General features: G+C 37.2%; 2 protein-coding genes across 8 annotated transcripts in view; one reads left to right on the top strand and one right to left on the bottom strand.

Annotated features, from left to right (window-relative positions):
- Positions 1-216: 216 nt before the first annotated feature.
- Positions 217-20,923, top strand: LOC122576402 (epidermal growth factor receptor kinase substrate 8-like). Of its 3 annotated transcripts, none has more exons than XM_043746674.1 (10): positions 217-352; positions 10,532-10,605; positions 10,971-11,206; positions 11,407-11,746; positions 11,883-13,099; positions 13,382-13,499; positions 16,683-17,009; positions 17,090-17,258; positions 17,395-17,530; positions 17,599-20,923. In XM_043746674.1, the coding sequence occupies exons 2-10, from the start codon at positions 10,560-10,562 to the stop codon at positions 17,665-17,667; spliced, it is 2,658 nt and encodes an 885-aa protein (XP_043602609.1). In that variant the 5' UTR covers positions 217-352; positions 10,532-10,559; the 3' UTR covers positions 17,668-20,923. The 3 variants fall into 3 exon arrangements, with proteins under 3 accessions (XP_043602609.1, XP_043602589.1, XP_043602599.1); XM_043746654.1 differs by having other exon boundaries at positions 16,683-17,027; XM_043746664.1 differs by lacking the exon at positions 217-352 and adding an exon at positions 359-497 and having other exon boundaries at positions 16,683-17,027.
- LOC122576420 (dihydropyrimidinase) overlaps positions 15,611-27,959 on the bottom strand; it is a 23,435-nt gene continuing 11,086 nt past the window's right edge. For 2 of the 5 annotated variants that reach the window (XM_043746711.1, XM_043746727.1), the window contains 9 exons: positions 27,216-27,528; positions 25,954-26,133; positions 25,653-25,766; positions 24,989-25,221; positions 22,114-22,450; positions 21,715-21,870; positions 21,317-21,587; positions 21,165-21,240; positions 18,000-20,922 (listed from right to left, as the gene is read on the bottom strand). In XM_043746711.1, the coding sequence (XP_043602646.1) occupies positions 20,880-20,922; positions 21,165-21,240; positions 21,317-21,587; positions 21,715-21,870; positions 22,114-22,450; positions 24,989-25,221; positions 25,653-25,766; positions 25,954-26,133; positions 27,216-27,528 (1,723 nt within the window). In that variant the 3' untranslated portion in view covers positions 18,000-20,879. Of the gene's footprint in view, positions 16,607-16,847; positions 16,995-17,999; positions 20,923-21,164; positions 21,241-21,316; positions 21,588-21,714; positions 21,871-22,113; positions 22,451-23,244; positions 23,478-24,988; positions 25,222-25,652; positions 25,767-25,953; positions 26,134-27,215; positions 27,529-27,959 lie in introns of those variants that run through there. The other 3 variants (XR_006319755.1, XM_043746736.1, XM_043746719.1) reach the window with 3 other exon arrangements.

The raw sequence follows: 27,959 nt of genomic DNA, 5'->3' as shown, positions 1-27,959 counted from the left end.
TATACAATTTAGGGAACCGTAACATCGACGGACATTAATTACTCGTTACTAGCAGCCAATTACATCTCAATTACAATATCCTGCTCCATTGTGTTGAAAATATCTGATTCCGTTAGATCTAACCGCCATATTGTATAGCTACGATTCGACCAATGAGAGAGCACGCATTAGGAATGCACCTGGGCAAAACAGGTAAGAAGCAAACAGGCAAAGAGCAATCAGGTAGTCGTTCAGGTATTTCCAGTCGAGCATGATCGGCACGTAGCTCTCTGCCAAAAGCTTCTCCTCCTTCTCTTTTCTCTTTCTTTTTTTCTCTTTTAGTGTGTGCATATTGTGAACATTTTGTAAATAGGTAAGTAAGAGACCGGTGTGAAACAGTTTTTTGTACGCATTTACGTCGCGCGAGCTGTGATTTTTTTTTTATCGAGTTGTTCCGTACGGATCCCAAATTGCGGAACAGAGGAATTCAGCAGATTCGGTGAAACGCTGCTGTCAAGGTATTTATGGAAATGATTTCTTGAGTGGAGTCATTGTACCGAGTACACCGACGTGGATTTCTCCCCGCGAAGAATCGTCTGTCGTGGTCACACCTGTTGCTCTACGTCTCCGATGATAATCAGCACTCGACCATATATATCTATATATACATACTTCGTGCCTGGTCACGGTAACGGACTTCAATAAGAAAGATCCTACTATCGCGACAACATGCAATCGAATTCCATTAATTGACACATGTTTGTATTTTAACCGGATGTACTTTATTATCTTTCCTCCTTTATGAGAAAGATGTGCGGTCGATGTACTCGGTAATACGCACTTACGGGGAAAGATTCGATGCAATTTTATTTCCATCGAATACTTACTTGATCGAAAATCGAAACGTAACACAATCGTACGGTAAACAATGCGAAGCCACGAGACGACGAGTTTATCTTGCGTCTCGATTATCGTAGTCCGAAAAAATTTTTATGCAAATGACACTTTGAAGTCATCATGAAAATATAGCGTACGATTTTCTCGCGATGTTAACTGTGCAAACATTATAGACTAATAAGATTTTGATTCCCCGTGCATAATCTTTATATATATAAGTATCCATCGTATGTAAGTAGTGAACATTTTTGTCGCGATATCAGCATTGCGTTAACGATGAATCGCAATGATTCATTGTTTTGGAACTTTATTTCTTTCTTATTCTTTTCACTAACATTTTTTATATATTTTTGATAAAATAATATATCCTGCGTTTTTGTTAAAAAGTGTAAATAATGGGATCAATGATCATAAAAATGAGAAAGAATAGCAAACATTTTTTCACCGTTTTATAAGGAGGTTCCCCGCCCATGACATTTTCGATAGACGTTCTCTTGACTCAAGCAAATGCATCGTTTGTCGTTAATCGATAATGTTTCCGAATTTTGAATACTATTGTTCTCAATAAAATTGTGTTCACGTTAAATCGCATGTCTAGCAAAAATTCCTAAAATTTCTTATTGGCTAAATAGTTGGTGTACAAACGCAATTACACGGGTTATTTCGTAAGTTTTTACGGTACTTATTTTTTATCCGCTAATAACATGAATACGTAATTTACATTCTCTCCTCCTTTATAAGGTATAATAAAGATGAAAAATAATTGGTGTAACTATAAATAATTAAATATATACAGAAATATGCGAAAAAAAGAAGATAAAATTCCAATGAAACGTCCAGATTATTCTAATCCCTTAACGACACACTCAAAGCATCGAAGATGTCTATGGTACACTGTGACTGCACGGCAATCACCTGTAATTCACGCCTACGAAATACCTACGTATACTGATTATGACCGTCGTGACATAAATTGCAAATATTTATCGTACTCCGCGTGCATCGATATTGCATCGAACGACCTTCGATACCCTGAGAAAAAAGGGGATGCATTCATATAGTTTTTGCCACTCACGCGTTTACGACACATATCAAATACAAATAATACCAGTTATACATAAATGTCTCGAAGTCAATACTTTTCGTAGCCACTGTATGAGATGATTTTGTAATACTTAGTATGCAAAACTATTATTGATCTATATTCATAACAATATTATATATTATTATATATTAATTACAAATGAATTTATATAAATATGCGCAATTTGATAATCGATGACATCTCCGTAAAACAAATTTAATTTCTACTTTTTGTGTGTGACTTTGTATATGATCGTTTACGAATAATTTCATTTTTCAGTTACAAAATACACATGAACAAACATAAAGTAGCGACTTTTGCGTGACGTTGCCCGACGAATTCAGGGAACGCCGAAACATCGAGCATGTTTTGAAAATAATGTTATTAGCCATTGTAATATCGATAAGCATTAATTGCGTTCGATTTAGAAAGCCGCAGTAAAATGTTCGAAAATTATCCTAAAATCTCGATAACGCGTATGTATCATTGACGGATCGGCACCACTGTGACAAAGCAATAGTTCACGGAAGTACATAATCTGTTCGCGATAGAAGCGACGAAAATGCTTATTTATCGACCAGGTATCACTGAGTTAATCAGGATGTTTCGATTAATCGAGATTAATACCGACCATGGATGCAAGTGAGTGAAAAGTTCATTCGCTCGGTCCATTCACTGCGAAACTTGTTCGCAACCGGCGGATCAGTAGGTATGCGAGGCGCATTGGCAACTTTCTTTCCACTTTTTTAGTGCTCATACCGCCGTATGTCCGCGATATGTTTACTTTCAACAGGCATTTACGTGTCGTACCTCCACAAATTGTTATTTTCTTGAAAGTTTCGGCCCTCGACTGGTACCAAGTCTTGCACAATTGAATTAATATTATTAATGAGATATCACAAATCACAAGTTACATTTTATTAGTAAACTAGTGGATATTTTTGCAAATTAATTTTTTTATTGTATCTCAGAATTGTTTTGTCCACTTTGGATATTTGTATATACGTATTTTTGTATATTATGTGCATTCTATTTTCCCATAAGTGCATAAAGATCAATATAAATGCAAAGTTGCGAAAAAGAAGTTTAACTTGCAGTTTGTAATTGTCAATTCATTAATATTATTAGCTGATAAATTATTGTGAAACAGGGTCCAGAGTATCGACTTTCATCTACGTATTGCATTTTAGGTAATTAATATGGTCCATCGTTAATAGTTTCTAGTTGGTTTCTTCGGTAATCTATCGCTGAATCTATCGTTGAAATAGAAGTGGTAATTGACTTTATTAAAAGTATTGCTATTAGTCGATCTAATTTGATCTGGTTTTATAGGTTGTGTAGCAGGTATCTTACCTTAATATGAGAGTTGACTGTTGAGACCTTAAGAGTTAATGCACAATAGTGATAATTGTATTGAATGTGTCTTTGAAAATCATTGTCAGAGCTTTTAAGATACTGGATACTTCACTATCTAATAAAGTGTTTTGTGCCTTTTCTTAATATGTATTCCGGATGGTACTCGTATTAGCCTAGTAAGAAGTTCCAAAGCCATGGTTTAGACCCTTTATATTGTATCTATTTTATAGTATCTATCTTAGATTCTATCTATTTTATATTTTATATTATTTCTCCTTCGTTCAAAAACTTTAATTGATTCTTTATTTGGTTTCACCATACTCAACAGTTTTAAGACTGACTTCATAAAGTGACTCTCTGGTATTGTTTATGTAAAATAAACAAGTGTTACGCGAGCAAAATATGCTAATACTACGTATGTAAAATAAACAAACATGTCTGGTATTTGTATCTTACTTACATTAGAAGAATAGAAATACTCGAAATTTCTTAGAAATACATTTTCGACAATTAATCAGATAAAATGGTCAATTGACATTATATGTTTAAAATTATTTTTTGATAAATCGACAAGAAACTAATAAAAAAACTGCAGGATAATAAAATTCTAAATTATTATAACAAAGAATGTAAAGGAAATGTATTGAAAAAATTCTCTTGAGATACTCCTTTTCCACTGTTTATTACCAATTCGATATACCTCATTATCTCGGAGGATCTAGAGTGATTTTAGTCCCTCGAGAAGGGTGAACAACCTTCGCCACGAGATATTCCACGCACTGGCGAATGAAGGGAATGCGAGCAGTTTGTTGCTCGTGCTATGATAAATCGAGAAGACGCGGATTTTACGATGTTGCTTGTAAACCACCTTGCACCAAGGAACGTTACGTTAACGACGGCATAAATTCCTCCCCTTTCTCGCGCACTCGAACCCCAATCTAACGAGCATGTTGCGTTACGTTGCCACGAAAAGAAGAGGAAGGAAAGCCTCCAGGCGGGAACACAAAATTTTTGATCCAGACGAAATAAATCTTTTAAAAATTTCAAATTCCTCCTCCATTTTTTAAATCAATCACGCGGTACTATTATTAAACGGCCCTCGTAAATTAACGTTCAGCGATGAACTTTGCGTAATTTTTATAGAACCAAGCTTTTTTTATTTCTATTCCAATTTTTTTATATCCTAATTGGCGAGGATGACGATAGCCAGTTAATGAAACAAAATCTTGGTCAGTTAACGAGGTGCTAGCTTGTGCGAGAAGAAAACAAGAATGTCAGATTTCCCGTTCCTCTCCCGTGTCATTTAGACTTCGCACTGCGAATCAGGTTCCATCCTGCATGCCCACTTCCAAGTCAGGCGGATAATATTCTTGAGTAATTTGCCTGCATTACACGTATGTAACTGTGTTGCTTGTATACTTTATAGAAAGCATGGAAATTTACAAAGGTGATTCTTAGTCTTACAATGAAAATCTGGAAAGATGAAATAAATACATATGATCTGTGTAACTTGGCGCTTAAATCATTTTATCATTCATTAGGATATCTAGTATCCTTGAAAATTATTTTATAGATTAGATACTCGACAAATCACGGCATGGTAATAAAATAGGCAATCGTTTTCTTATCTTTCGTAAATATTCAGGTCATTTTGAAATATAGAAGCCAGAATTCTTGTTTTCGAACAATGCGTTATTAGTGTTTTAAAAGAAATAAAAAATCCACTACTTTTGGAATTAACAACTTCCAACATTCTTCCCCGATTTTCTTTTTGATATTTTCTTTAGGTAGTCATCAAATAAAAGTTCCAAACACGGTGTTCAGCTGGAATACAACCGCCTCGCGGTAGAATTCCATCTTGGACGACGGAGAAGAAGGCATCAGAAGGTTGAATGCCGTTTCCGTCAAGTACGGTCAAGGACGTGGTTACTTCAGCGCATTCCCCGGATGAATTTTTCTCTCAGGGCGTGTCCGCATCCATAAGCAATTATACTTGTCACAGGATCGTAGACATCCAAGCCATATAATACGCTCCTTTTATCTTTTCTTATGTTCCTGTTCGTACATATTTCGATCGTGTTGACACATAATCGAATTCCAAAAGAATATGTACTTCGATCGGTGTTCTTTTTGCGTATTCAATCGGCCACGACCGATACTCCCGGGAATTTACATAATTTAATCCTTAGCAGGGGATGGCGACAACTCGTGATAAGGGTTTCCATTTTCATCAATTCTCATTGGATACGATTGACTACGATTCTTATTGGAACCAACGCCGTAGGAATCTCACCGTCTTTATCTTCGATCGTGACAAACGATCGTTAACGGAGTGTAAATCGTAGATGGAATACTTCACTTTCTACTTTTCGATCCGTGAATACTTGACTCCTACATCGATTATTAGCACTTTATCGACCGGCCATTTTTATTACAGAGGAACTGTATTGTGTGGTACTTTTAAAAAATGAAAGTAAATATTCATCATCGTTTCTTAAATTCTTCCGTGTTAATGAGATGATGTAGCAGGAGTTCGGCGCCGCGGGCGATACAATGTTTAGGCGCCCTCTATACCCTTAATAGTGGACAGCTAGCTTCAACGCTTGAGGGCTCATGATCTAGGAGTCTAACCTATCTAGTACACTGAAATCAAGAATTGGCGTTGGATATATTTTCTGAAACATTGCATCTATGCACTTTATGCATTTTTAAAGCTTTCAATATTTACACATTACTACATGATTATTAGTATTAGGATTGTATTATTTATGCATTTTATATGATGAATATACTTAATATGCAAAAATATATAAAATATCCAAAATGAAATACTTATTACAGTCTTTGATAGGTGAAACTTTATATCAGTAAATGAAATTTCTATTTAGAACTCATTTCTTTAGCTATATTCACAAAAGTATGAAATAACATACATACATTATAGTATTTTAGTGACTATGTATTTTATGTAGGGCGCTAATCCACGTTTCCGATAGATAATGCTTTTATTCCACTTTTTACTGCATAGTTCCTCAGACTATTTTATATCGATTGTATGTTCCTGTATTCTATTTATCTTCGTTTTAGTTCTATGATGAATTCTCAAGAACTTTGTAAAGAGCGTTAGAATGTTCCTCACGGTTAAATATAGAGTAGCAAATTTGAGCGAGAACCGATAAAAATCTAGAATTCAGAGCGTCACTAATGAATTTAGCTCATAATCTCGAAATGCATCAATATTCGGTGACGAATGAAAGTATTATCACAGATTAGCGTTTCTTTTAAAATTCTATATAAATATGTAAAAAATACGATTCTCCATTTAATTTTTTGTAAAGTATAATTTTTAAGAGTTGAAACTAGTTATGATATCGATGTCGATTCTTAAAACGGTTGTGAAAAATCTTTATTCCAGATACTATTATAACGAGATTTCTGTTTTGGTTACAATTCCCATGTTGCTTCCAGATTATTATTTTTTTGATTATGCATCGATTACAAAACAATTTTAGAATTGAAATATTGCTCCATTGCGAACAATCCATTATGTGACTTTATTGCTTATTTTTATTGTATAGTTGCTTAAACTTCAGACTGGGAAATTATATTACACTAAGAATTCTCTGTTTTACAGATTTATACAGTATTTTATAGAAAAATCTGGTCTGTGGCAATACTTTTGTTCATCACTGTGTACACGACTTCGATTCTGAGGCATATAAACGAAGCCCACACTCACCTTCCTTCCATTTCCCTTCCCTTTTCAACGTAGCTGTTATTAAGTCGCTGTTACGACACCTCTACACCGCGGTTACGACTTCGACCAAGGAACGAATTACTCCATCGTTCCCGTGCTCCGGGGCTCTAAACCTAACCTATAATCAACACGAATCGTCGAAATATGGGATCACCTTGCGCCTTACCAAGCTTATTATTCATATATGTATACTCGTCATGATGGTAACAATCGCGCGCGAGAAGATTGTTTTGCGTTTCTAACGAAGATAGTTAGGAACTTAGTTAGACACTCTATTTACCAAATCCGTCAGTTCGTTCATGCGCGAAAAAAGATATATGATTCTGGCGCGGGAAAAGGGAGGAACGAAGATGGAGTATAAAAAAGAGACGTACAAGAGAGAGGACCATAACAAGGCTCTCGATCTTGAGGAAACCAAACGAACGTTCCCACCGTCGATGATACAATCGATTTTTATCGAGTCACGTATCTCGTCTGGCGTTACGCAACGCCATTAACTGATCGCGATATAGTTCTACGACCCAAATCCATCGACACGTAAAATGATATACGTTTGAAGCGAAATTGGGCCGCGAAACAAAACGCCCTCGTTCTCAAACTGGCCACGTTTCGAACTCGTTTTCCGGCTTCCTGATTAAATCGCGAGAATTTCGCATATATTAAAATGTTATATATCCGTTTAGGCCTTAATGATATGGAGGAACGTTTAAATTACGTTAAGTAAGAAACCAGTAGGCGGTTTGAATTAGAGAGAATTACGATACGGAACGGAATGAAACAAAATGAGGAGGAAAAGTTGGTTTCTTTTTCTTTTTGTGTTTTTTTTTTTAATATGTTATTAAAGACTAGATTCTTGATTTCTAGGGATTAGAAACAGCATCGTTACAGTTGATAGGAACGTGTAACAATGCCTTCTCCGTTATGTGGATTCCCAGCATGCCTAATCCCAGCAGTAGGTACGCATAGTGAAAGCATTCACCGAACGGACGAACGTTTATCCACCGGCAGGAACCAGCGTCGTTTCCACGTTTCAGATTTCGAATATTAATTACGTTCTCGCCGCTTTTACCGTAGTTTCATTGCGTCTGGAGAGAGAAAAACCGGAAAGACCGGGATCGTACCGCGCTTGTTCTTAAATACGTTCGATACATATACCAACACGTCCAATCGCCGCTTGTCGATCCAAGTATCCCTCCTTCGCTGGTTTTAACATTTGAAAATGACTGTTAGTTACGATCCAGCGTGGAAATCTGGTTAAATGTGTAAATTAAAAGTAGCTTGGCCACTGCTGTTTCTGGAAATCTGTTCAAAGAGAAACTGCACATTTCATTTTTCAATTGGACTTGTTTTCAGATACAGTTAGTGTATTTATTTTTGACTTCTCTTTTGCAAGGGAATATTTATCCATTTTGTAAATATTTTCATTTGAAGATATTAATTTTCAGTGCCTTTATAAATCCGTTTCTATAAATGGAATTGAATTATTTTGTTATCTGTTATATGGTAGCTTTAAACAGATGTTATTTCTGTTTACATAACTTTAAATGAATTACATAATGGATGCTATTTGATGATTAATTTTATACGAATATCGTTTGGAAAGACACTGAATTAATTTACGCACCTAATATGTTCATTCTAGTAACTTCCTATCGTAGACTTATCTATCTTTAGTACATTATTTCGGTATCTAAAGCAGCTTAAAGATATAGAAAAACTAATAAATATAGGTAACAGTGAAAAACAACGATAAATCACGATTACGTATGAGTCTAGGGATCTAGGCATCAGTAAAATTCACTTTATTACCTCGAATAAATCATCCGGTCCAAAACAAGCGCCTTCTCCGCATACGAGAAGACATGTGAGGAATTGTATGCAACTGAAGGATCCTTAGGGCCTCTATTCAGACACCATTCACGTCCTTTAGCGATTAAATCTTCTCATTATTTTTCATTTCACCTTTATCAGACATTGTCCTATTTTAGACCGATTGTTCATACGATGGGCCAAGAAAATATTGTATTATTCGACGTTGTTATGCGAATCCCTTTGAACGACGTTTCGTTGAAAAGTAGATGCGTCTCGTTGCAAATTTACGACCTTTACGAACGAAATAGCCCGCCAAGCCCGCATCGACAGCTTTTATCCAGCACCTGGCTGAAACCGCCGTCTGTTTGCACCCGTATGGATGTGAGACGTTTACACTCGTTTAACAAAGCGTCGTCGAATCAAATAGGTTTCTCTCGGAGTAAATTCAGAATTTCACATTTCTCGCGCATAACTATGCAAAAACCAAGCTGTTTTCATAGTTTCTCTCTTTGCCCTGGTGCCACTTAGAGAATATATCATTTCATATATTTCATAGAGGGGACCAATTTTTCTTGATATTTCATCCATTTGGAAAATATTAACGAGAAACGAAGGTTGTACGATAGAAGCGCGTTTGAAAAATCGCTGGAAGATAATATAGTACCTATTACAGAACGGTAATGGAATGTTAGGAACGCCTGTCGAGGAATACAAATAGTGCTAGAAACTTGAATGACTACAAAACCCATTCATACCGGGCAACGATACATTCTACAAAACTGAAATAGGAAAAAGTAATGTGAAAAGTGCACGCGATTCAGAATGGCTTTTTAATGAACGAAGAACATAGCAGATATTGTAACTCGCAATATTTCTATAGTGTCATATACGAGGAGAAAAGTAAAAGAAGAAATTAAAAGGATTTGATTTTGTTTCTTGAATAAACTGAAAATTCCAACTGATTCAGGATGGCTTTTTAATAAACAAAAATCAAAACACTTGTGATACCCAAATTGAATAAGATAAAAATAATAAAAGAGGGAATTAAAAGAAATCAAAGTTTCTTGAGTAAACTAAAGCATCTTTTTCTATTTATTTACCAAGTCTTTCCAATTCTGGAATTCCTTTTCGGGTACACGGCGGTATTTTCCTCCTTCTGTACATCTTAGCGCCACACAACTCGCGAGGAGGCTCGTTTCTGCAAATGTGTTTGTCGATGAATAATATTTATTGGCCCATTGTGTCCGCGGGATCTCACCTCCGGACGCTGCGGTTCGATAAGTGGAAGGCACGCGAAAGGAATTCTCGACATGTCTGGCGAGCGAATTAGGCTCATTGGAATTTCACTTTGGTTACAAGCAGGCTTTCGTGCCGCCAAGTATGGTCCCCATGACCCGGTAGCCGGATACGATACGCGACGTGCGAGTATCGCCCGTCTCTATCATTAAGTTATTAAACCTGTACGCCTAACAAACTTCTGTGACATCGTTATTATCATTATATTACGCGGTGAATTTTCTAACAAAAAAATCATTTCGAATAAAATAAAACAATAATTTTTCAATAGGAAATAGCACTTTGTTAAATTTATAAAATAATGGTAGAGTATCCATTTCTTCAACTTGGATATTTGTTATTTGTTGCAGATAAAGGATAAACGATTGTCTGGTCACAATGCCGTACTACAACAGTGGACACAGTCCTTCCACCTATAATAAAGGTAATAGTGACATAATGTTAGATTGCTTCTTCCTGCCATCGTTAAACTTAACTAGGATCAAATTATTATAACAAGTAGATTGCGGATTTTCATGCACTTATATATTTATTTATAAGGAAATATAGTACTTGTTATAATATTTAATAGGCAGAGTATATCTCGGTTCCATATTTTCCATTTCATTTCCAAAAGTATGAATTTGCATAGGTAATCTATGATACTACTCATCAGTAATCGTCATCAAAGTTCTATATATATGTTTCTTGTTTGTCACAGTTAAATAGCAGTAGTTTGTTATTAAATCAGTCGAAGCACTCGAATGATAATTGAAACAGTTATTAAACGAATTAACAATGATACATCAGATGGAGGGTCGAGTGGTCCATCGAGCACATCGGGCGGCCGCGTGAGCAGTTCCGAGCCGACGTACATGATGGAGCATTTGGCCACGTTCACGGTCACGAAGGAAACCGGTATTGTTTATCCAGCGGACGGTATGCGGCGACTTTTGCAGTTGGAGAAGAGTAACGGCATCTGGAGTCAAAAGATGCAGCTCCGTCTGGAACGGAACTGGGTGCTGATCATGGACAACGAGACGGGGGTAAAGATTCCTCTTCAGACACACAGAGAAATTCTCCACTGATTTTTCCAGTGAAAAGAGAAAAGAACCGTATAGTAACTAGCTTGTGTAGTTACCGTAGGCGAACGATCAAATACGAAGTGGAACATTTGTGAAATTACTTTACGTTACGAGTCTCGAGGCAATTTCACTTAATGCATCGTTGATAAATTCGTATGCAGGCCGTCATGGAGCGATTCCCAGCCTCGTTGATACAGGAACCGACCGCGTTCACGTCGAGGGACCCTATGGAGATGTATAACAACATTCTCGTCTTCACAGTGGCGGATGACAGTGGTTCCGGTCAACGGGCAGAAATGCATATATTCCAGTGTCAAAGCGTCTCGGCCCAGGATCTCGTCGAGGATCTAAAGATGCTACAAATGGGTAAACTGGTACCCGGTGGTTCGCCAAGGGGACCAAGAGGTCGTATACCACCGCCTCCTACTTTACCACCGCCAGAACCACCCTTAAACGGGGTTAACGTCCGAGAACAAGTATCTGCCTTTAACGCTAACAATGGTAGGTTCTTTCGTTTCTTCTCTTCCTTTTTTCCTTCCTTCTGCTTGTTTCTTATTTTTGTCTACTTACTTTCTTGAATATTTCATGAAGCGTATAGACGCATATAAAAATGGAGTAATTTAATTCTGGATTACAGCCGACGGCCAAAACGATATATCTCGCGAGGAGAACAACGACGAGGTATCCTCGACATCCTCTGAGAAATACGAACGCGACGTAACCATTCTGAACCATTGTTTCGACGACATTGAGAAATTTATCGCGCGTCTGCAACACGCAGCGGCTGCTTCCAAAGAGTTGGAACGTCGAAGGCGCAATCGGAAGTCGAAGAAGAGAAATCTGGGTGATGGGATGCTAACAATGAGGGCGAAACCACCTCCGGAGATGGAATTTATCGATATATTCCAAAAGTTTAAGCTGTCGTTCAACTTGCTAGCCAAACTGAAGGCTCACATTCACGATCCTAACGCTCCTGAACTGGTACACTTTCTCTTTACGCCACTGGCTTTGATCGTGGACGCGTCTCACGATACTAATTACGATCCGAACTTGCCGAGCAAAGTGGTATCGCCGTTATTGACTAGGGAAGCGGTTAACTTATTGATCAATTGTGTCACCAGTAAAGAAACAGAGCTTTGGCATTCACTGGGCGACACGTGGTTAATACCGCGCGATCAATGGAAAGGTCACGTTCCCCCGTATCACCCTATATTTATGGATGGTTGGTCCCCGGAGTATCCAATACCAGAGGATAGAGACCATGATCATCTGGCTTCCCTGTTAAACGCTGACAAACAGAAGAGGGACGAGCTCCCTGAACAACAAAACGATCCGTACTATAACCACCGAGAAGTGGACGAGTCTCATTATAGCAGCGATTACTTAGAGTACGAGAGTAGAGAAGAGCGTGCTGGTAACGAGTACTTTGATAGAAATTACGGGACTGCCTCGGAGTTGTATGGTAGAGAAGAAAGAGTAGTCGATCAAACGAGAGCGCACAGCGATATATCCGTGGACTCGATCGAAAGAACACCGAGAGCCGCCGGTATGGAAAGGGCTCAGGAAGCTTGGTTAGACGACCTGGTAGCCAGACACGCGAAAATCGTACAGGTTACTTATCCGAGGACGGCGAACAATGATAAGGAGTTGACCGTTGTAAGAGGTGAATACCTGGAGATCCTCGACGATAGCAGGAAATGGTGGAAGGCGAGGAATTCGAGAGGGCAAGTCGCGCACGTGCCTCACACCATCGTCACACCTCACAATCCATCCCATTCTAACGATAACGACGTCTTCAACAATCCTTTGTACACGAGCCGATACCCGCGACAGGGGCACGGCTATAATTACGAGGTGAGAGACATTGTGGCTTCTATACCCTTAAAGAAAAGCAATTACACGGGAATGGTTGTGAAAGCTTGATTATAGAAAGAATAATTACCGTTACGAAACTATGTCACTGCTCGTGATCATTATAATTATCGTAGAATTGCTTTCTGATAATTATATATAAACTAACAAGTAACATATGTATATATAATATAATACCTTAACCAAGATTCAGTAAATAATAGATTTGCACGATTATATTAGTTAAGATATTGTTTTACGATAAAAGTTACTTTTAAATTTCAGGATTCCGAAATCGAAAGGACCAGCACTAGTCCAGGACCAGAAGCCACCCATCGAACACATGCGATCCCACCGCCTGCACCCGCAGATTGGGTGAGAAAAGAGAGACTCGGGAAAAAAGGTGAATTCCGGTACTTTTAAGCTATTTAGTGACTCAGAGTCGTGTAATTTTGTCCATTGCTTGAGGGATCGGAGAGAAATCGAATCAATAGGATAACTTTAAGTTGTGGTCGTCGATATCAGGAGACTTACCACGCTAGACCACCCAAGCAGTATGCAGCTAAAGTGCTTGAGACTTTCACGGCTTGGGTTCCTGTAGTTGAAGCTATCGAAGGCTTACTTCTCGATAGTTTCAGCTGCAAGATAAAGCATGCTATGTTGGAAATGATCAATAATTCAACGAATATATTAGCGCCACAGCGTTTATGTTGTGCCTTAAATTGCTGTACAAGTTGTGCGTTCTGTTTTTGTAAGCGTTCTATGGTTTCCAATCTTTTTCTTTTTTTGTCAATACCGTGTTTTTTCTATTTGTATATATCATATAAATATATAAAGAGGTATATGTGAGCAATATCTAGGTCGAATTATCAACTATCGTTATCGCAATAGGGACAAGGTAACTGGAGAAATTGTATTTATTGGTTCCGTCATTCAATTTCTTCGATCTCTTATCCAAAGTTTTCTTTTAGAATTTCTTTTATAATTTATATCGATGCATCAAATGCTACTTCTTTTCTTTTCCCCCTAAAGCCTTAAGATAAGACGATGATTTTATCAGATACAATACAATACAAGTTTGCAATCAAAAATAGAATTGCAGTGAATGTAATAGGATGGAACATATTTTATAATATACGAACAAAATTATTCGATATTTTATAAGCAAGTTACAGACGACTTTCATCTTCCACGTTTGTTAAAAACATAATCGACGTCGTTATACAAATCTCGTTGTATAGCAAAATCTCAACATCATCTGACATTTTACTACAGTCCATTAGAAGTGTTCGATTTTATCTTAATACCGTACCTTTTTCTTTTATAGTGACCGTAGGGACGATACCATATTTTTTATATTTATCGACTAACCAAATCTTAGTATATAATATTATATACATACTTAACAGAACAAAGGATAATATGTATAGTTTCATTGTTAGAAAAAGAAAAAAAAAACGTTGTAACGTAAAGGCGTCGAGTCAAGTGGACTGGTTAGAAGTTTTCCGAATTGATTCGCGTCGAACTCGTGAAAATTTCGAATTGCAATTTTCCTGCGTCTCCGTTGAAGAGATCGTGGTGAAGTCACTGTGTCCGTCCATTATTATTAGATATTCGGCTTCACTATGACAAAAAGCTTATATGTAGCTAATCGTGAATTAAAGCTGTTGATAAAATTCCTCTTGGAATAATAGAAAACGTTGCTCTTGGTTCTCACGTCGAGTCGAAGCGACGTGAAGTAAGTGTACTTACATTCATCAATGTTCTGACTTACTTCTTCCTTTATCAATGGCTTTAATCATCGACACAAATCTTTCTCTCGATGCTTGTACGTGACGTCACATGTGTCTGTATGCATCAGTGTGAATAAGCTTGTACAAATACGCGAAGGGTAACGCCGAGGCAGAAGAATCGTTGGATTTTCGCGATTCCCCTCCTACGAATCGTACGATAAGACTGGAAGATCGAACCGAGCTCTACGTATGATGACGATCAAAGTTCCCTGTACGATCAGAGAGTGAGAGCAAAGAACGTAGCTTATTTTCTGTTATCTATACTTCTATAACGTGGATGCGGAGAAATTCTGCGGCTACTGATTTATAATATTTCGAGAAACATCTCGAGCTCGGCGCGAACTAACTGTACGACACGTTGTTGCGATTTTGCAAATTGATGATACTCTATTATAGTTTTAAACAGATGAATAGCGGAACATCGTTGCGATATTGCGGTGATGACACCAAGCATTGTAGCAAATTTCACATTGACAAATTTTGCATATTTATCTGATGTTTCGTACTTCGAAATTTTTATATTTACAAAAATGCGAAGAAAAGACAATGTAGAGAATGTTGTGAATGTTAAATAGTACGATTATCGTTACTGTGAAATCGCAACAATATCGCATCGTTTGTTCGCGTCGAACTTTAAGCTTCCTCGCTTGCGAAAGTCGAGCTACTCTTCCAAATTTATTAAAAAAAAAAAAAAAAAGAAAAATCATATTTGTTTCGTTGATTAATACATTGATATTCCATTATCTCTAATAATTGCACACGTGACGTTCAGACGCTCGATTGTTCGAAAAATGTATAGCCACGAACTTGGTACGGTAGCTCGACATTGGCTCTTGCAATTTGCTCATTGAAATTAATCTTCCAGCGTGGCAATGATTAAAGAGAAAGTGAAAGACGCGAAGCAAAGTTTGCGTATAACGACGAACGCTAAAACGTTGCTTTCTCATTGCCCTAAAGTTTCGTAGTAACATCGTGGTATAGAGACAATTATGCGTAATTATCGATTTATTCTTGAGCGAAAAGATTATTTATACGCAGAAATCAATGGTGGAGCCGTTCTCGACGATACGATGTTAACTAGTCGACCTAAAAATGTTATACGCGAGAAACGATATCACAGGGGGAAACATGTTCAACGATACTTGCAAATTAGATCTTGAAATTCTTCTTCGCACCTTCAATCTCTTTAGGGTACTATTCTAATCGTGTAGCAACGATTAACCATCGTGCGAGCAATCTCTACGAACCGTGAAAATTCTTCCACGAGGGACACTTTGCAATTAATAATTAAAAATACGATGCACGATCACGTAATCTACATTTTCTATTCACTCTTCGAACGAGTGAAATCTTTTCTTTTTTTTTCTTAACTTTTTAATTTGTTTTGTGTCCACGGAATGGGGATTACGATCCGTCCAATATTTTGTTGCACTGTAATTTATGTACATCACTTGATTAATAAATATACTCGGTTACAGATAGTACTTGTTTTTATGCGTATAACACTTAGTTGATAGTAGTATAGTATTTATTTGGTTGAGAAACAAAGTATCGTATTTGTTACTTTTCTCTCATTACGTCTTACGCCGGTATCTTTACTGTGACTCCGTTGCGTTTGCTTAAAGTGTGCTTCTTAATGTGATCGTCCATTGAAAAAGTGTTTAGTGATATTGTGCTCCAGGAATGTTGGGGTAAGTGGGTTTAGTCGTTTTAGCGTCTGTGAAATTAAGTATTTAAATATTATTTTATGTTATCGATTATTAATAGCATTATGCGTGTTAATTAAATTCCAGATGAATCTACCGAAGAGACGAAGTCTATCGGTAGCAATAAAGTGACATTCGCCATTGATTATGAAACTAATGATGATAAAAAGGAATCGTCTATCGATAGATCGGAAATCAGAGATAAGAAACTAAAGCCCAACGAATTGACGCAGGTGGTTGAAATTCACCCACCACCTCCGCATGCGAACGATGAAATTGTGCCGGAAACACCAACAACACCATCAACATCGGTAACACCTTTCGTACCACCACCACCACCTCCACCGCCTCCTCTGGAGAATGAGTTATCCATTTCTTCGACAACTTCCACCATGTCGTCTGTTACATTGAAGAGTAATCATTCAATTAGCGGTAATATATATATTTTTACAACGCACAAAACTGTTTAATAGCTGGTGTGTTTGCTTTTCAAGGAAAGAAAACCGAGAAGGAAATGCAACAGGAACTGAGACAAGTATTAATGATATTTCGTGAGAAGAAGGAGCACTATAACGATAGTATGAATCGCGAACCTGCCTTGGACAAATATTCCACCCCTCGAGAAGTGCAGTATTGGCTGATAGCCAAAGGATTTTCAGAAAAGTATGATAGAGTTGGGTTATTAGTTACCATGTATAAAGAATATTTCCTTATGCAAGCTCAGAATACAATTAATAATAAAATTTAATATTTGAATATTTGACAATTTAAAAAATTGGAGAATGCTTAATTTTTTCAGAACTTGTAAACAGCTAAAAGATATGACTGGTTTGGAGGTATTCGATTTAACTAAACGACAACTGGAACAATATTGCGGTATTGCGGAAGGTAGCAAACTCTATGATCAAATTTTAGCTGCACGAACTGAAAGCGAGGTGAGTAAATATCAAAAATAAAACTTACAGATTTTAAATGCGGGAATTTAACTTTCTTACATTTATAGAAGCATCCTCGGATGTCGGAATTAAAACAAATATTGGAGAAAGCTCGACATAAAGTTGAAGAACAATGAAACATTCACCGCCAAATACTCCATAGAAATATACAATAAGAAATGTACATATTTTCCGAATGTATGTATTTAAAATCACACAGATACATCAAGAAATGTAATAATGAATTATGAGCAATATCACATACACCGGTAAATATGTACTTAGGCATTTTTACAAATCAAATATTTAACTGAGATTCTTTATTCCATTTTCTACAATACGTTGATACATATATTCCATTAATGACAAACAGGGAATGTTTGTCAATATCCGTAAGAAACATCATTCGCCAAGTAACAACGTGATATTTCCACAACGAGAGTTATTAATAGAAAATTAGAAACATCAGTTCAATATTGATGTCAAGTCTTTATTTCAAGCGATCACATACATTGTAACAGACATAAATAGGTACTCTAGCTGTATCATTCATTATATCGATAAACTATACACTTCTTTCGAATACTCGACTCGAGGTCACGCAACGTGAACACATTGATAATTATATTTTTATAAAGGTAAATCTGTTATAAAGCCCTCACAATATTTGTCATTTAAATAATAAATTCCCGTACAAACTTTTATATTAGCAAATGGAATACAGTAATGCACCTACCGAATGCGGCAATGTAAAACTTTTTACAAAGAAACAGAAATGATTGCTATTGAACGAACGCAACATGCACAATAACGATGTTAAGACTTAATGAACGTTAATAGTCTACAGGCTATAAAAAGAAACGGAGACAATGCTTTCCATTAAATCGTATGATACGTTGAACAAAGTGAAATCGTTTCCTGGTTAATCAAGCTCCAAGCAGTCTTATATAATCAAATACGTCCATTTGTATAATTAGTATTAGAAGACAAAACAATGGATCTAGAGAAACGTTTTCGTAATAGAATTATTCCGGTAAAATAATTGCAACGTATCGCCTATAAGATGACTACCATAAATTATTTCAAAATATAATGAAGCGTGTTGCTTTCTGTGATCCCTAACAACTTATTACAGACTCTACGCGTGTATGTAGAAACTCTTAAAAACGTTCCTGAAATTTCGATACAAAATCTACGTTGAAAAACTCTCAGACATCTTGTTCTTAAATGCGATCTAAGTCTCATCCTAAAAATGCGTCACAACGTTATTCGCGTTTTCTGTAAGTGCTACAATGGTACCAAACATTTTGGTCATTTACAAGTAGTTCAGACAAGCCTCTTATACTCGTAGAATTTCGAGTTCATCCACCTTACACGATAATAATTACGTAATGAATATTTATTATGCGACGATTATTACTGTTTAGTATCATTTACCCTTAATGTTATTATTATTGTTAAAATCATTATCGTTAACTTTACTTTCGTAGACGTACGTGTCTTAAGGATTTAATAAAAGTATCATTGGATACATTATTTCATTGACAGAGTTTTCTTTAAAAAAGAAATGGGTAATCCTTGCAACGTGTTAAAAATCGGAATGTAGGATTTATGTTATTAAAGTATTGAAAAAACATTCTTTTTTCACGCAACATGTGACTCGACTAATTAAATCAAATAGTACTAAGTGACTTTGTAAATATATCTTTTCATGTAAAATTTTGTAACAGCAATCGTAAGCGAACAAGTGTGCGTTCTTGTCAAATACATCACATTAACGTCTTCCTTCCGGCACAATGTTGTTAATTTGTGATCTTTAGCGTCTTTGTCTGCGTGATCTATTTATGAATTTGTGCGTATTTCAGTTAATATAATATTATTACAAGCTTGTCGTTGTTAAACGCTGAAATTTTCTTCATTTTGGTAAATTTTCAAAAGTTTGTACATTTTTGAAGCAGAGAAATGCTACTCTGTATTATCGAAACAGGAAAAATTCCTAATGCCAAATATTTAATTACGTTACTTGTTTCAATATTATTGTAAGTTTCAAGATCACTTTATCGTTTGAACTATTCTAAACTCGCAAATATTCTACAACTATGGTAAAAATATAGTGAAAATTATTCAAAAAATTTCCCGTTTCTCATTTCTCAACCATTTGTTCCAACTTACAGACTTCATCCTTTTATATGATAATTAAATTATATATCAATATCTGACGAACATTCAAATGTAACTTCGCATATATAGTTTATAACACGATTACTTAATCCTTTGCAAAATAACAATCTTTCAAGTTCCTCGAATTGTTAAACTAAGGATTACTTTAATATTTACACTCATTACAATTAACAATATAATTAACCGAAACGTAACGCTAGATTGTGATAGAGAAACAAAACAATTATTGTTTAATCGAGGATTGACTTAAAATTAATGGTACGGTGTTCGACTCTACGGCTAATGATAGCATATAAAATATATAATATTAACATTATGCCCATAAGATAGTTGCATGCCAGGTAAACCTCGATTAAATGAGAGCAAAACAACATTTTTTTTGTAATATGTACACCGAGCATATAATGATGTTTACGTCATCGTATGATATCAGTGATGAAACTGATGATGATCAATGTATACCGGTGTTATATAACTTATTAGACGATACGGAAACAAAGTTACAATAACAACTGATTTCAACAACAGTCAAATGTACGACTTATGTTCGGTGACCAATAATCGTTCATTAATGATCGACTGTCATTAGTAAGTGATCATGTAAAATGACTTTAAATATTACATTACAGATGCGAATATTGTTTTGGAGTAATATAATTATGCAATAAATAATTTGCATATCAGCTTGACCTTAGAATCAACAGAAATACGTACATTTTTACAAAATTTTAAATCTTTTTATTTGTTTTTCAAAATATTTAGAAAAGCAGGAAGTAATTTCTTGCTCATAATTTCACTGTGGAAAAAACATAAATATATAAAGTATACATATGAAAATTAAACCACATTGATACCCGTACGTAATTCCGTTATTCCTTATAGTATATAATAAAACAACATATTATACAAACAAACGAGATGAGTTTGCAGAACTCAAAGAGAGTGTCCAAGAAGAACAGTAAAATAAACCTTTAATCTGCTAGATACTCAACAGATACATATATCTATTGCACGAAGGGTAAAGTCGACGATGCGAATTAAGTGCGAGTGACGAAAACGCGTGAACGTTCCAAGGTCAAAGAATGAAGCGTACGGTATACAGAGAGCGGGCAATGAAGCGATAGTGAAGCGAAAAATAGTGTGATAGATGAAAATACGAACGTACGCTCTACTGACCGGTGGCATCCAAGTCCTCCTTTGATGGAACAGACCTTAATCGATTGGGAACGTATATCAATTGAAAACGAAACTTATCGTTAATAATTGAATGAATAGCGAACCTGAAAGCGGGCTGATAGAGAACAGTCACGTAAAACAAGAAAAATGGAGTGGTTCTTTTTGTATGCACGAATAAAAGAAAGATGATGAGAGAAGGATTTCGTTCCTATTTTCTCTGTAAGGAAAGATCCCTATATGCAAAGCAGACCTTTAGATTCTGTCTTTCATAAATTACCAAAAACCTCCTGCACTGCGACCACCGGGTGGATTATTCACGCGGATACAAGCTCTTCTTGCTTCCTCGACGTCCTCTGCGAACATACGACTTTTTCAGTACCGGTTCTCTTCTTCAAAAGAAACAAATTCTTTTCTCTATTAGGTACTTACCGCTGATAGAGAAAGTAGAGTCTTGCAAATTTCTTTGTCCCTCTAGTCGCGGGCCTTTCGACGATGGTGTAACCACCGCAGAATCTGGTAGTGTCGGCATGCAATCAGGCATTGAAATTTTCGGTTTCGGACTCTCGTAAGTACCATTCGTTTGATGATTCTTCGCGAGTGCTGCGGCCTTTCTTGCTTCCTCTTTGGCCTTCGCGATGGCGGCATCCTCCTCAGCGTACTTTTTCGCTTCGGCTTCGCTTCGTGCCACTCCGCGTGGTCTCTGTGTAAATAACATCCCGGAACGGTAATTGAAATTGATTTGTAGGTCGTTAGAAATAACTGTTTGCTTTTGTGCTTTGTAACGTTCCACGTTTACATACGAATTAACCATAAAAAGAGGGGCGCACCTTTTCTCTGTCTTCTATCATACTGTATACATAATCAACGTGGCTTGGCGTCTCGACAAACTTTCCAAATCCATGGACAGCCTTTAGTTCGCACTCGTCCACGCAGACACGGCCTTCCACTATAACGTATTCCGGTACTCCGTGAACTTCCATACCCTGGAATACATTAAAATTGAATTCAGTGTATTCGCGAAAGAAACGAAAGTACCTAGGTAACAGCAATTCAATAGCAGGGGGTTAATCATATCTTTTCTTTATCGCCCTTAACGATACCAGCTTGATTGAACTTCCTGCGGAACATAGGTTGACAAGACAAATGGAAAATAAATCCTAGGGCGCGTGCTCTCGATATTGCAGGGACAAAGACTTTATTAAAGCTTAATATCAACCAGCCCTTACCTCGAAGATGTTGAAGTCAACGGCCTGAACATGCGTCTGAGCGGAAATCGTACGCTTCCTGTTGGGGTCCCAGACAACGATATCTGCGTCTGAGCCGACCGCTATCACTCCCTTTCGCGGATACAAGTTGAAGATCTTAGCGGCATTGGTGCTGGTCACTGCCACGAACCTCGTAGGATCCATTATACCCGCGTGTACACCTTTCTCCCAAACGACTGACATCCGGTCTTCGACACCATTTACACCATTGGGAATCTTCGAAAAGTCATCCTTGCCCAAAGCCTTTTGTTCGGCGTTAAAGGTGCAATTGTCGCTACCGGTAACTTGAAGGCCATCTCTGGCGAAATAGAGCAGGTTGTTTAAGTAGGTGACTTGTAAAATAAAAATGCCGATATCTTAAGAACATAGAGAATAGAATATCGCAGAGAATATTCTATAGAACCAAAGGTTACCTTGACATCTGACAAGCTAGAAGAATTTTCTAACATGTAAAGTATAGATTATAGAGTCGTGATATGACCGGTTTATCAAGTAAATAAGTAAAATTGAATGCTGACCGTGGAAATGATCTTTAAACGAGTTTTCCTCTGCCCGTTTAATTAACTCTAATACCAGCAGCGAGATAAGAGGCGCTTCCCACGCGATGCCTATTAAAATTACGTTCAGTTAGCCTCATATCGTGCGTGCCAATTTGTTACTGTAATTTATCGCTGTCATTTGAATACGCGGGGCATCTAGATGCATGCGGGTAACGTTATAATGGGAAAAATCGTTTTATCTCGTATTGCTAACTATCGACAGTCTTTCTGCATTAAGTTCCTATACAGGAATGAGCTACTTATCAGCACGAACCGGGAAGTACTCGAAACACTCGAAACGGGATAAACACGGCAAACCATCGGATAGATCTCCACTTTGCTATACCGTCTATTTCATCGGTCGTCTCCTACGATTGCATGATTTGTCGATCACGCCGATATAGACACTTGAAACTCCAAAAATTAACAACAACGAAGAGGATAGAGCACCGATATTTTTTAAATGTACGTAGTATTACTGTATAGATAGTATTTCGATTTGTGTCCGTCTCCTTGATTAATGTCAAAAGATTTAAAACTTTAGATTACTTACTGTGCCAGATGTTCGATTAGATAGGCAGGAGTGGTAGAATCGGGTCTCAATGGTGGGCTAGTAATGTAACGTCTCGCTTTTTCGATATCTTTCCCGTATTGTTCGCTACCATCGATACCCACGGTACTTGCGAGAGTCTCTCCAAACAGGATGACACCCTCCGACCTTTTCGAGGACACAACATCAGCAGCGGACTTGCTCGACAATGCCGTTACGTACAGCGGACAATTCACCTAAACCGCGATCGTCTCGTTTATCCTGACGTTGATCTTATCAGTCAAAGCGCGATCACAGCCGAAAAAAAGCGAAGATTATCATATACAATAGTTTGCTACACTATGTAAAGACTTATTGAAATTTTGTAGGAATATATGATAATCACATTAGCAGAGTTTAAATCAAGTTGAAATCGAGTTAAAAATGTATGTAAAAGTTACAGAATGTCTATTTTAAACATAAACTTCACGACGTTCGTAATTTAAACAGTGAATTTTCCATCGTATTAATAAACTTCAAGCATCAGATTTAACATTGATTATATTTTTAGTTTAAACCAACAATTCATATTCTATATTAATTGTTCATTAAGTTTATGTTTGCAACCGTCATATACATTTCTAAAGTGATTTCTGATTTTACTATTATAATCATGATAGTTGAGTCTTGTTGCAGTGTTAATAGAATTTCAAAAATCTGTATATAATGTAAGTTTTAAATATGAATTTTGACATTGTCAAAATCGTCCTCGGTTTTGTTATGTTTCTTAAAGGAATATTCTTTTCAGCCGTGTTCACGATACCGTGTCTAACTACAATTTAGAGACAACTTCGAGTTGAGCTAGATTACGTTTGTACATTAAGGGAATCGTGCCAGGTGATTTCAGACTCACAAAGAAATAGGGCAAAGGAAAAGTAAAACCGAACTACAATTGCGATCAGTGTGCATGCACGGGAATTTTAGCAGAACATCTAAATATAATTTACGATGCATGCAACATCGGGCAGCTATTATTATACCTTAATTGTACTTCAATGATCGTCTGTTATAACATTTTAAAACATGATGGAGAATAATCTGGTTTTATGAAGTTTCATTGTCTAATGTATCAGATTCATAAATTTATACAAACTTGCAAGGTTTCACAGAGACCACCTGGACTTGTTCAATTTAATCCCAGGTGCAAGTAGCTCTGTAAATCTTTTAACACAGATTATTCTGAGTTTATGAAACCACCTTGAAAGCTTGATATTTGAGATAATAGGTTTGTAGGACTTCAACAGTTTTACATCTAAGACTACGGAGACTAGTTCTGTGATTGTAATATCCGTTAATGCGTAGTTTTAAATAGTTTTTATGAACCAAGACTACGTATCTCATATTTCTTACTTGTTTTCTTACATCTTTTCTGAATCCGTATTACTTCCTATACTATTGATTGCAATAGTAAAAACGGTATAGCTGAACTAAATGGCTAACATTAGCATTGTAAATTACATACTTTTCTTAACTAAACTGTAAGGTGTAGTTCTTTCATAAGTATCGCATACTATTCTAATCATTTTTCGGTCAGCGAAATATACTATTTTACAACCAGTAAATTACTTTCTTCATTCACTCGTGAAATGGAATGTATAGAAAACTACGTATAATTATAACAATATCGTGTGATAAGTGGAAACATGAAAAGACTATGCTGTGGATGTCAAAGTCACCCTATCGAAGGTCCACGGTGGCTTCGACTCACTTGATCAACATATTCAGCAACGCACAAGATGTATCTGGGTCTGGTCTGAGAGGTGGGCTCAAAACATGCGCTGCTGCGTGTTTCCAACATTTGTGCGCGTAGTTGGTACCATCTGTGCCAATTGCAGCTGCCAAGGTCTCGCCAAAGACGCAAGCACCACGCTTACGCGCAGCATCCACCGCTTCTGCGGCGCTACGACTCATCACATGCACTATATACAGTGGACAATTGACCTAAGCATGCAGAATTTTGATCGATTTATGCTTATAACGTCTTGTCTGAAAAACAACGAACCTGCCTTTTGTAAGGGTAATCTCAATAAAATCTAATAAGTTCTTAAAATGAAATTGAGCAATCAAGTACCTCCTCCCTTAAATATGATCATAGCACAATTGTTCTTTACATTTTGTCATACTTTGAAAAGATAAAAAGGAAAATTAGTTGTTCTGCTTTTAACTGAAACTGAATTAAAAATGTCATTCATTCCAAAGTAAAACGAGAGTGACAAAAAGAGGGTGATACTATCGTTAATAAACAATCATTCAAGGTACTACGATACATTGATCATCAAAGTAGCGGTGCTTGAAACAGTAAACAAGCGTACTGGACAAATATAAAGTGATCCTGTCTAAAAATAGAGTCCTCTCCAGACTGTCGCCCTTACCTGGCTAGCTATAACACATGCTCTATTCACAGCCTCCGCTTCCACTTCTTCGGGGCGAGACATTTCATGACCTTCCGGCCCCGTGACTCCTGCATCGAGCAATCGTTTCGTGTTCTAAAACAATTTCGAACGTTCTTGTCTGCATATATCCCTGAATTCGTGACTACAAACGTATCGTGTCTATTTTCGCCGGATAATAGAGGGCCAAACATGGTAACAGTTGTTGAAACATTCAAACACAGCGTATTGCTCGTTTACTTCAAGGATAACTATACATCATAAATCACGATGTGCCTCTTACCTCTGCAATAATATCGCCATTTTCCGCATGAACCATAGCGATGGCACCGAGCTCCTTGCACGCTTTGAACGTCTCAATTAATTCTGGATCCCTTAGCATAAACAGGTCGCGATAGGCCATAAACATTTTAAAGCTACTGACACCGTGATCCTTCACCAACGTGGCCATCTCCTCTTTGACCTGCAATATAAATCGTTTAGCTGTAATACAGGGGAAATATGAGCGCCTAGAGCGAAACGGAATCGCTTTAAAAATAGGAACCGAATCGCTTTCATGAAATAGAATCACTTCGAACGAAATAAATTCGCTTCCAACGGAACAGAATTGCTTCCAATGGAACAGAATCGCTTCGAACGGAAGGGAATCGCTTTAAACGGAACGGAATTGCTTCGAACGGACGAGGAGTCCGACAAGCGTCAGCAAATAAGGAGCACGGCGATTTACATGCATCCGTACGCAGTTCGCTTGCGATTTCCTCACCGATCGTTTGGTATTCCATTCACGATCGTGATTACAGTTACAGAGTCGGCATATAGCAAGACAACTGCAGCTACCAGATTCGTACGATTTGCCAATTTGCCGCGGGATCGGTTTTCCCATATTTAGGAACGATCAGAGCGGACTCGTCGCTCGATGAGCAAACATCCAGGCCGATGCTTTATGCTCGTTTCAAGTCTAAACGATTTATTCGATTCAACGATTCTAGCAATGATCGATTCGCAATTTTCGTGCAGTTTTTCTGTTCAATCCATTCCACCGATTTCAATCGTCCAATTGATCATTAACGTTCGACAAAAGAAACGTTCAAAAGAGGGAGAGAGAGAGAGAGAGAGAGTCGAACGTAACAACCCTGGCAATTTCCGACGATCATCGGCGGATTACGTAAATTCTATTTGCGATCTGAATACTACTTGTTAACATTACGTCGCTTCGTGTTAATACAGACTATGTTTAACTTCGCGGAGAGATGCCGGTGAACTTAAAAGACCCACAAGAAAAAGGTCATGCCCAGACGTGCTTTCTTTTCTAGGAAGGACTCGCATTACGGTAATTATCTCATTCTGGTTGACTAAGTAGAATAGAGGACGCGTGTGAACTGTATCATGCTGGCTCTGTTTGTGGTAGTCGTCTCAACCTATCGTCAGATCTTATTAATTCAACCTTCTAGCAACATATTTCTTTGTATTATGATAATGGCAATATAAAGATGGGACGACATTGAAGACTGTCTTGGACGCTTGTTGATCTGTTCAGAGGCTCACTTTTGGACTCCAGGACGTGACAGCAACGTGGAGCGAATAATCGCAGCAGACTTTCTGATCGGCGGACTCTCGGTACCTCTCGTACGCCTCCAAAAGGGATTCGTCCTTCCTGGGGATGACGAAGTCGATGATCATCGTCGTACCACCAGCGACAGCTGCCTTGGTCCCCTGATAGAAATCGTCGACCGATTTGGCGCCCATTAGCTCGCATTCGAAATGGGTGTGTGGATCTATGCCACCAGGCATCACGTACTTCCCACGGGCGTCGATGATTCTAGTGCCACCCGGTATTATCAGATTGCGACCCATTTGCCTAGAAATAGAACGTTCACAATGTAAATGAATCCAGTGGTGGAAGCGAGCGATTAAACGCTTCTAGCACGATCAATTGGTCGATTAGTTTATTGGAAATCTGTTTTCTTTCTTTTTTTTTTTTTTTTAACAAAAGAATCATGATTGCGAATGATCGTTAGATATTTTTTAGTTTCAAGGGTGATTAGAATGCGATTTATGAAAGTAAAGAATGATACGTGACTTTAAATATTTGGTTTTTTACAAATAGTGATCAGGCAGCTCTACTTTTCAATAATTTAAGTAAACCTAGACAAATCAAGTAGTTCTTCAAACGCGTTAAAAATTCATAGTCATCTACTATGCGTATTAACGAACTTCTGTATTTTAGGATATGAAACTTGTATCATTTTCTTTCTTTTCTTGTAAGTATATCTTAAATGTTGTTGCAAA

The sequence above is a fragment of the Bombus pyrosoma genome, linkage group LG2, assembly GCF_014825855.1.
Source record: "Bombus pyrosoma isolate SC7728 linkage group LG2, ASM1482585v1, whole genome shotgun sequence".
Classification (NCBI taxonomy): Eukaryota; Metazoa; Arthropoda; class Insecta; order Hymenoptera; family Apidae; genus Bombus; species Bombus pyrosoma.
Note: the sequence above shows the minus strand (reverse complement) of the source record. Positions and strands in the feature narration are given on the sequence as shown.

Excerpts from the sequence above, each read along its gene's own strand:
- LOC122576402 (XM_043746654.1), top strand. The coding sequence starts at position 10,560 with ATGCCGTACTACAACAGTGGACACAGTCCTTCCACCTATAATAAAG. Across the intron at positions 11,207-11,406 it reads TCATGGACAACGAGACGGGG|GCCGTCATGGAGCGATTCCC; the intron begins GTAAAGATTCCT and ends ATTCGTATGCAG. Across the intron at positions 13,500-16,682 it reads AGAGAGACTCGGGAAAAAAG|ATGAATCTACCGAAGAGACG; the intron begins GTGAATTCCGGT and ends ATTAAATTCCAG.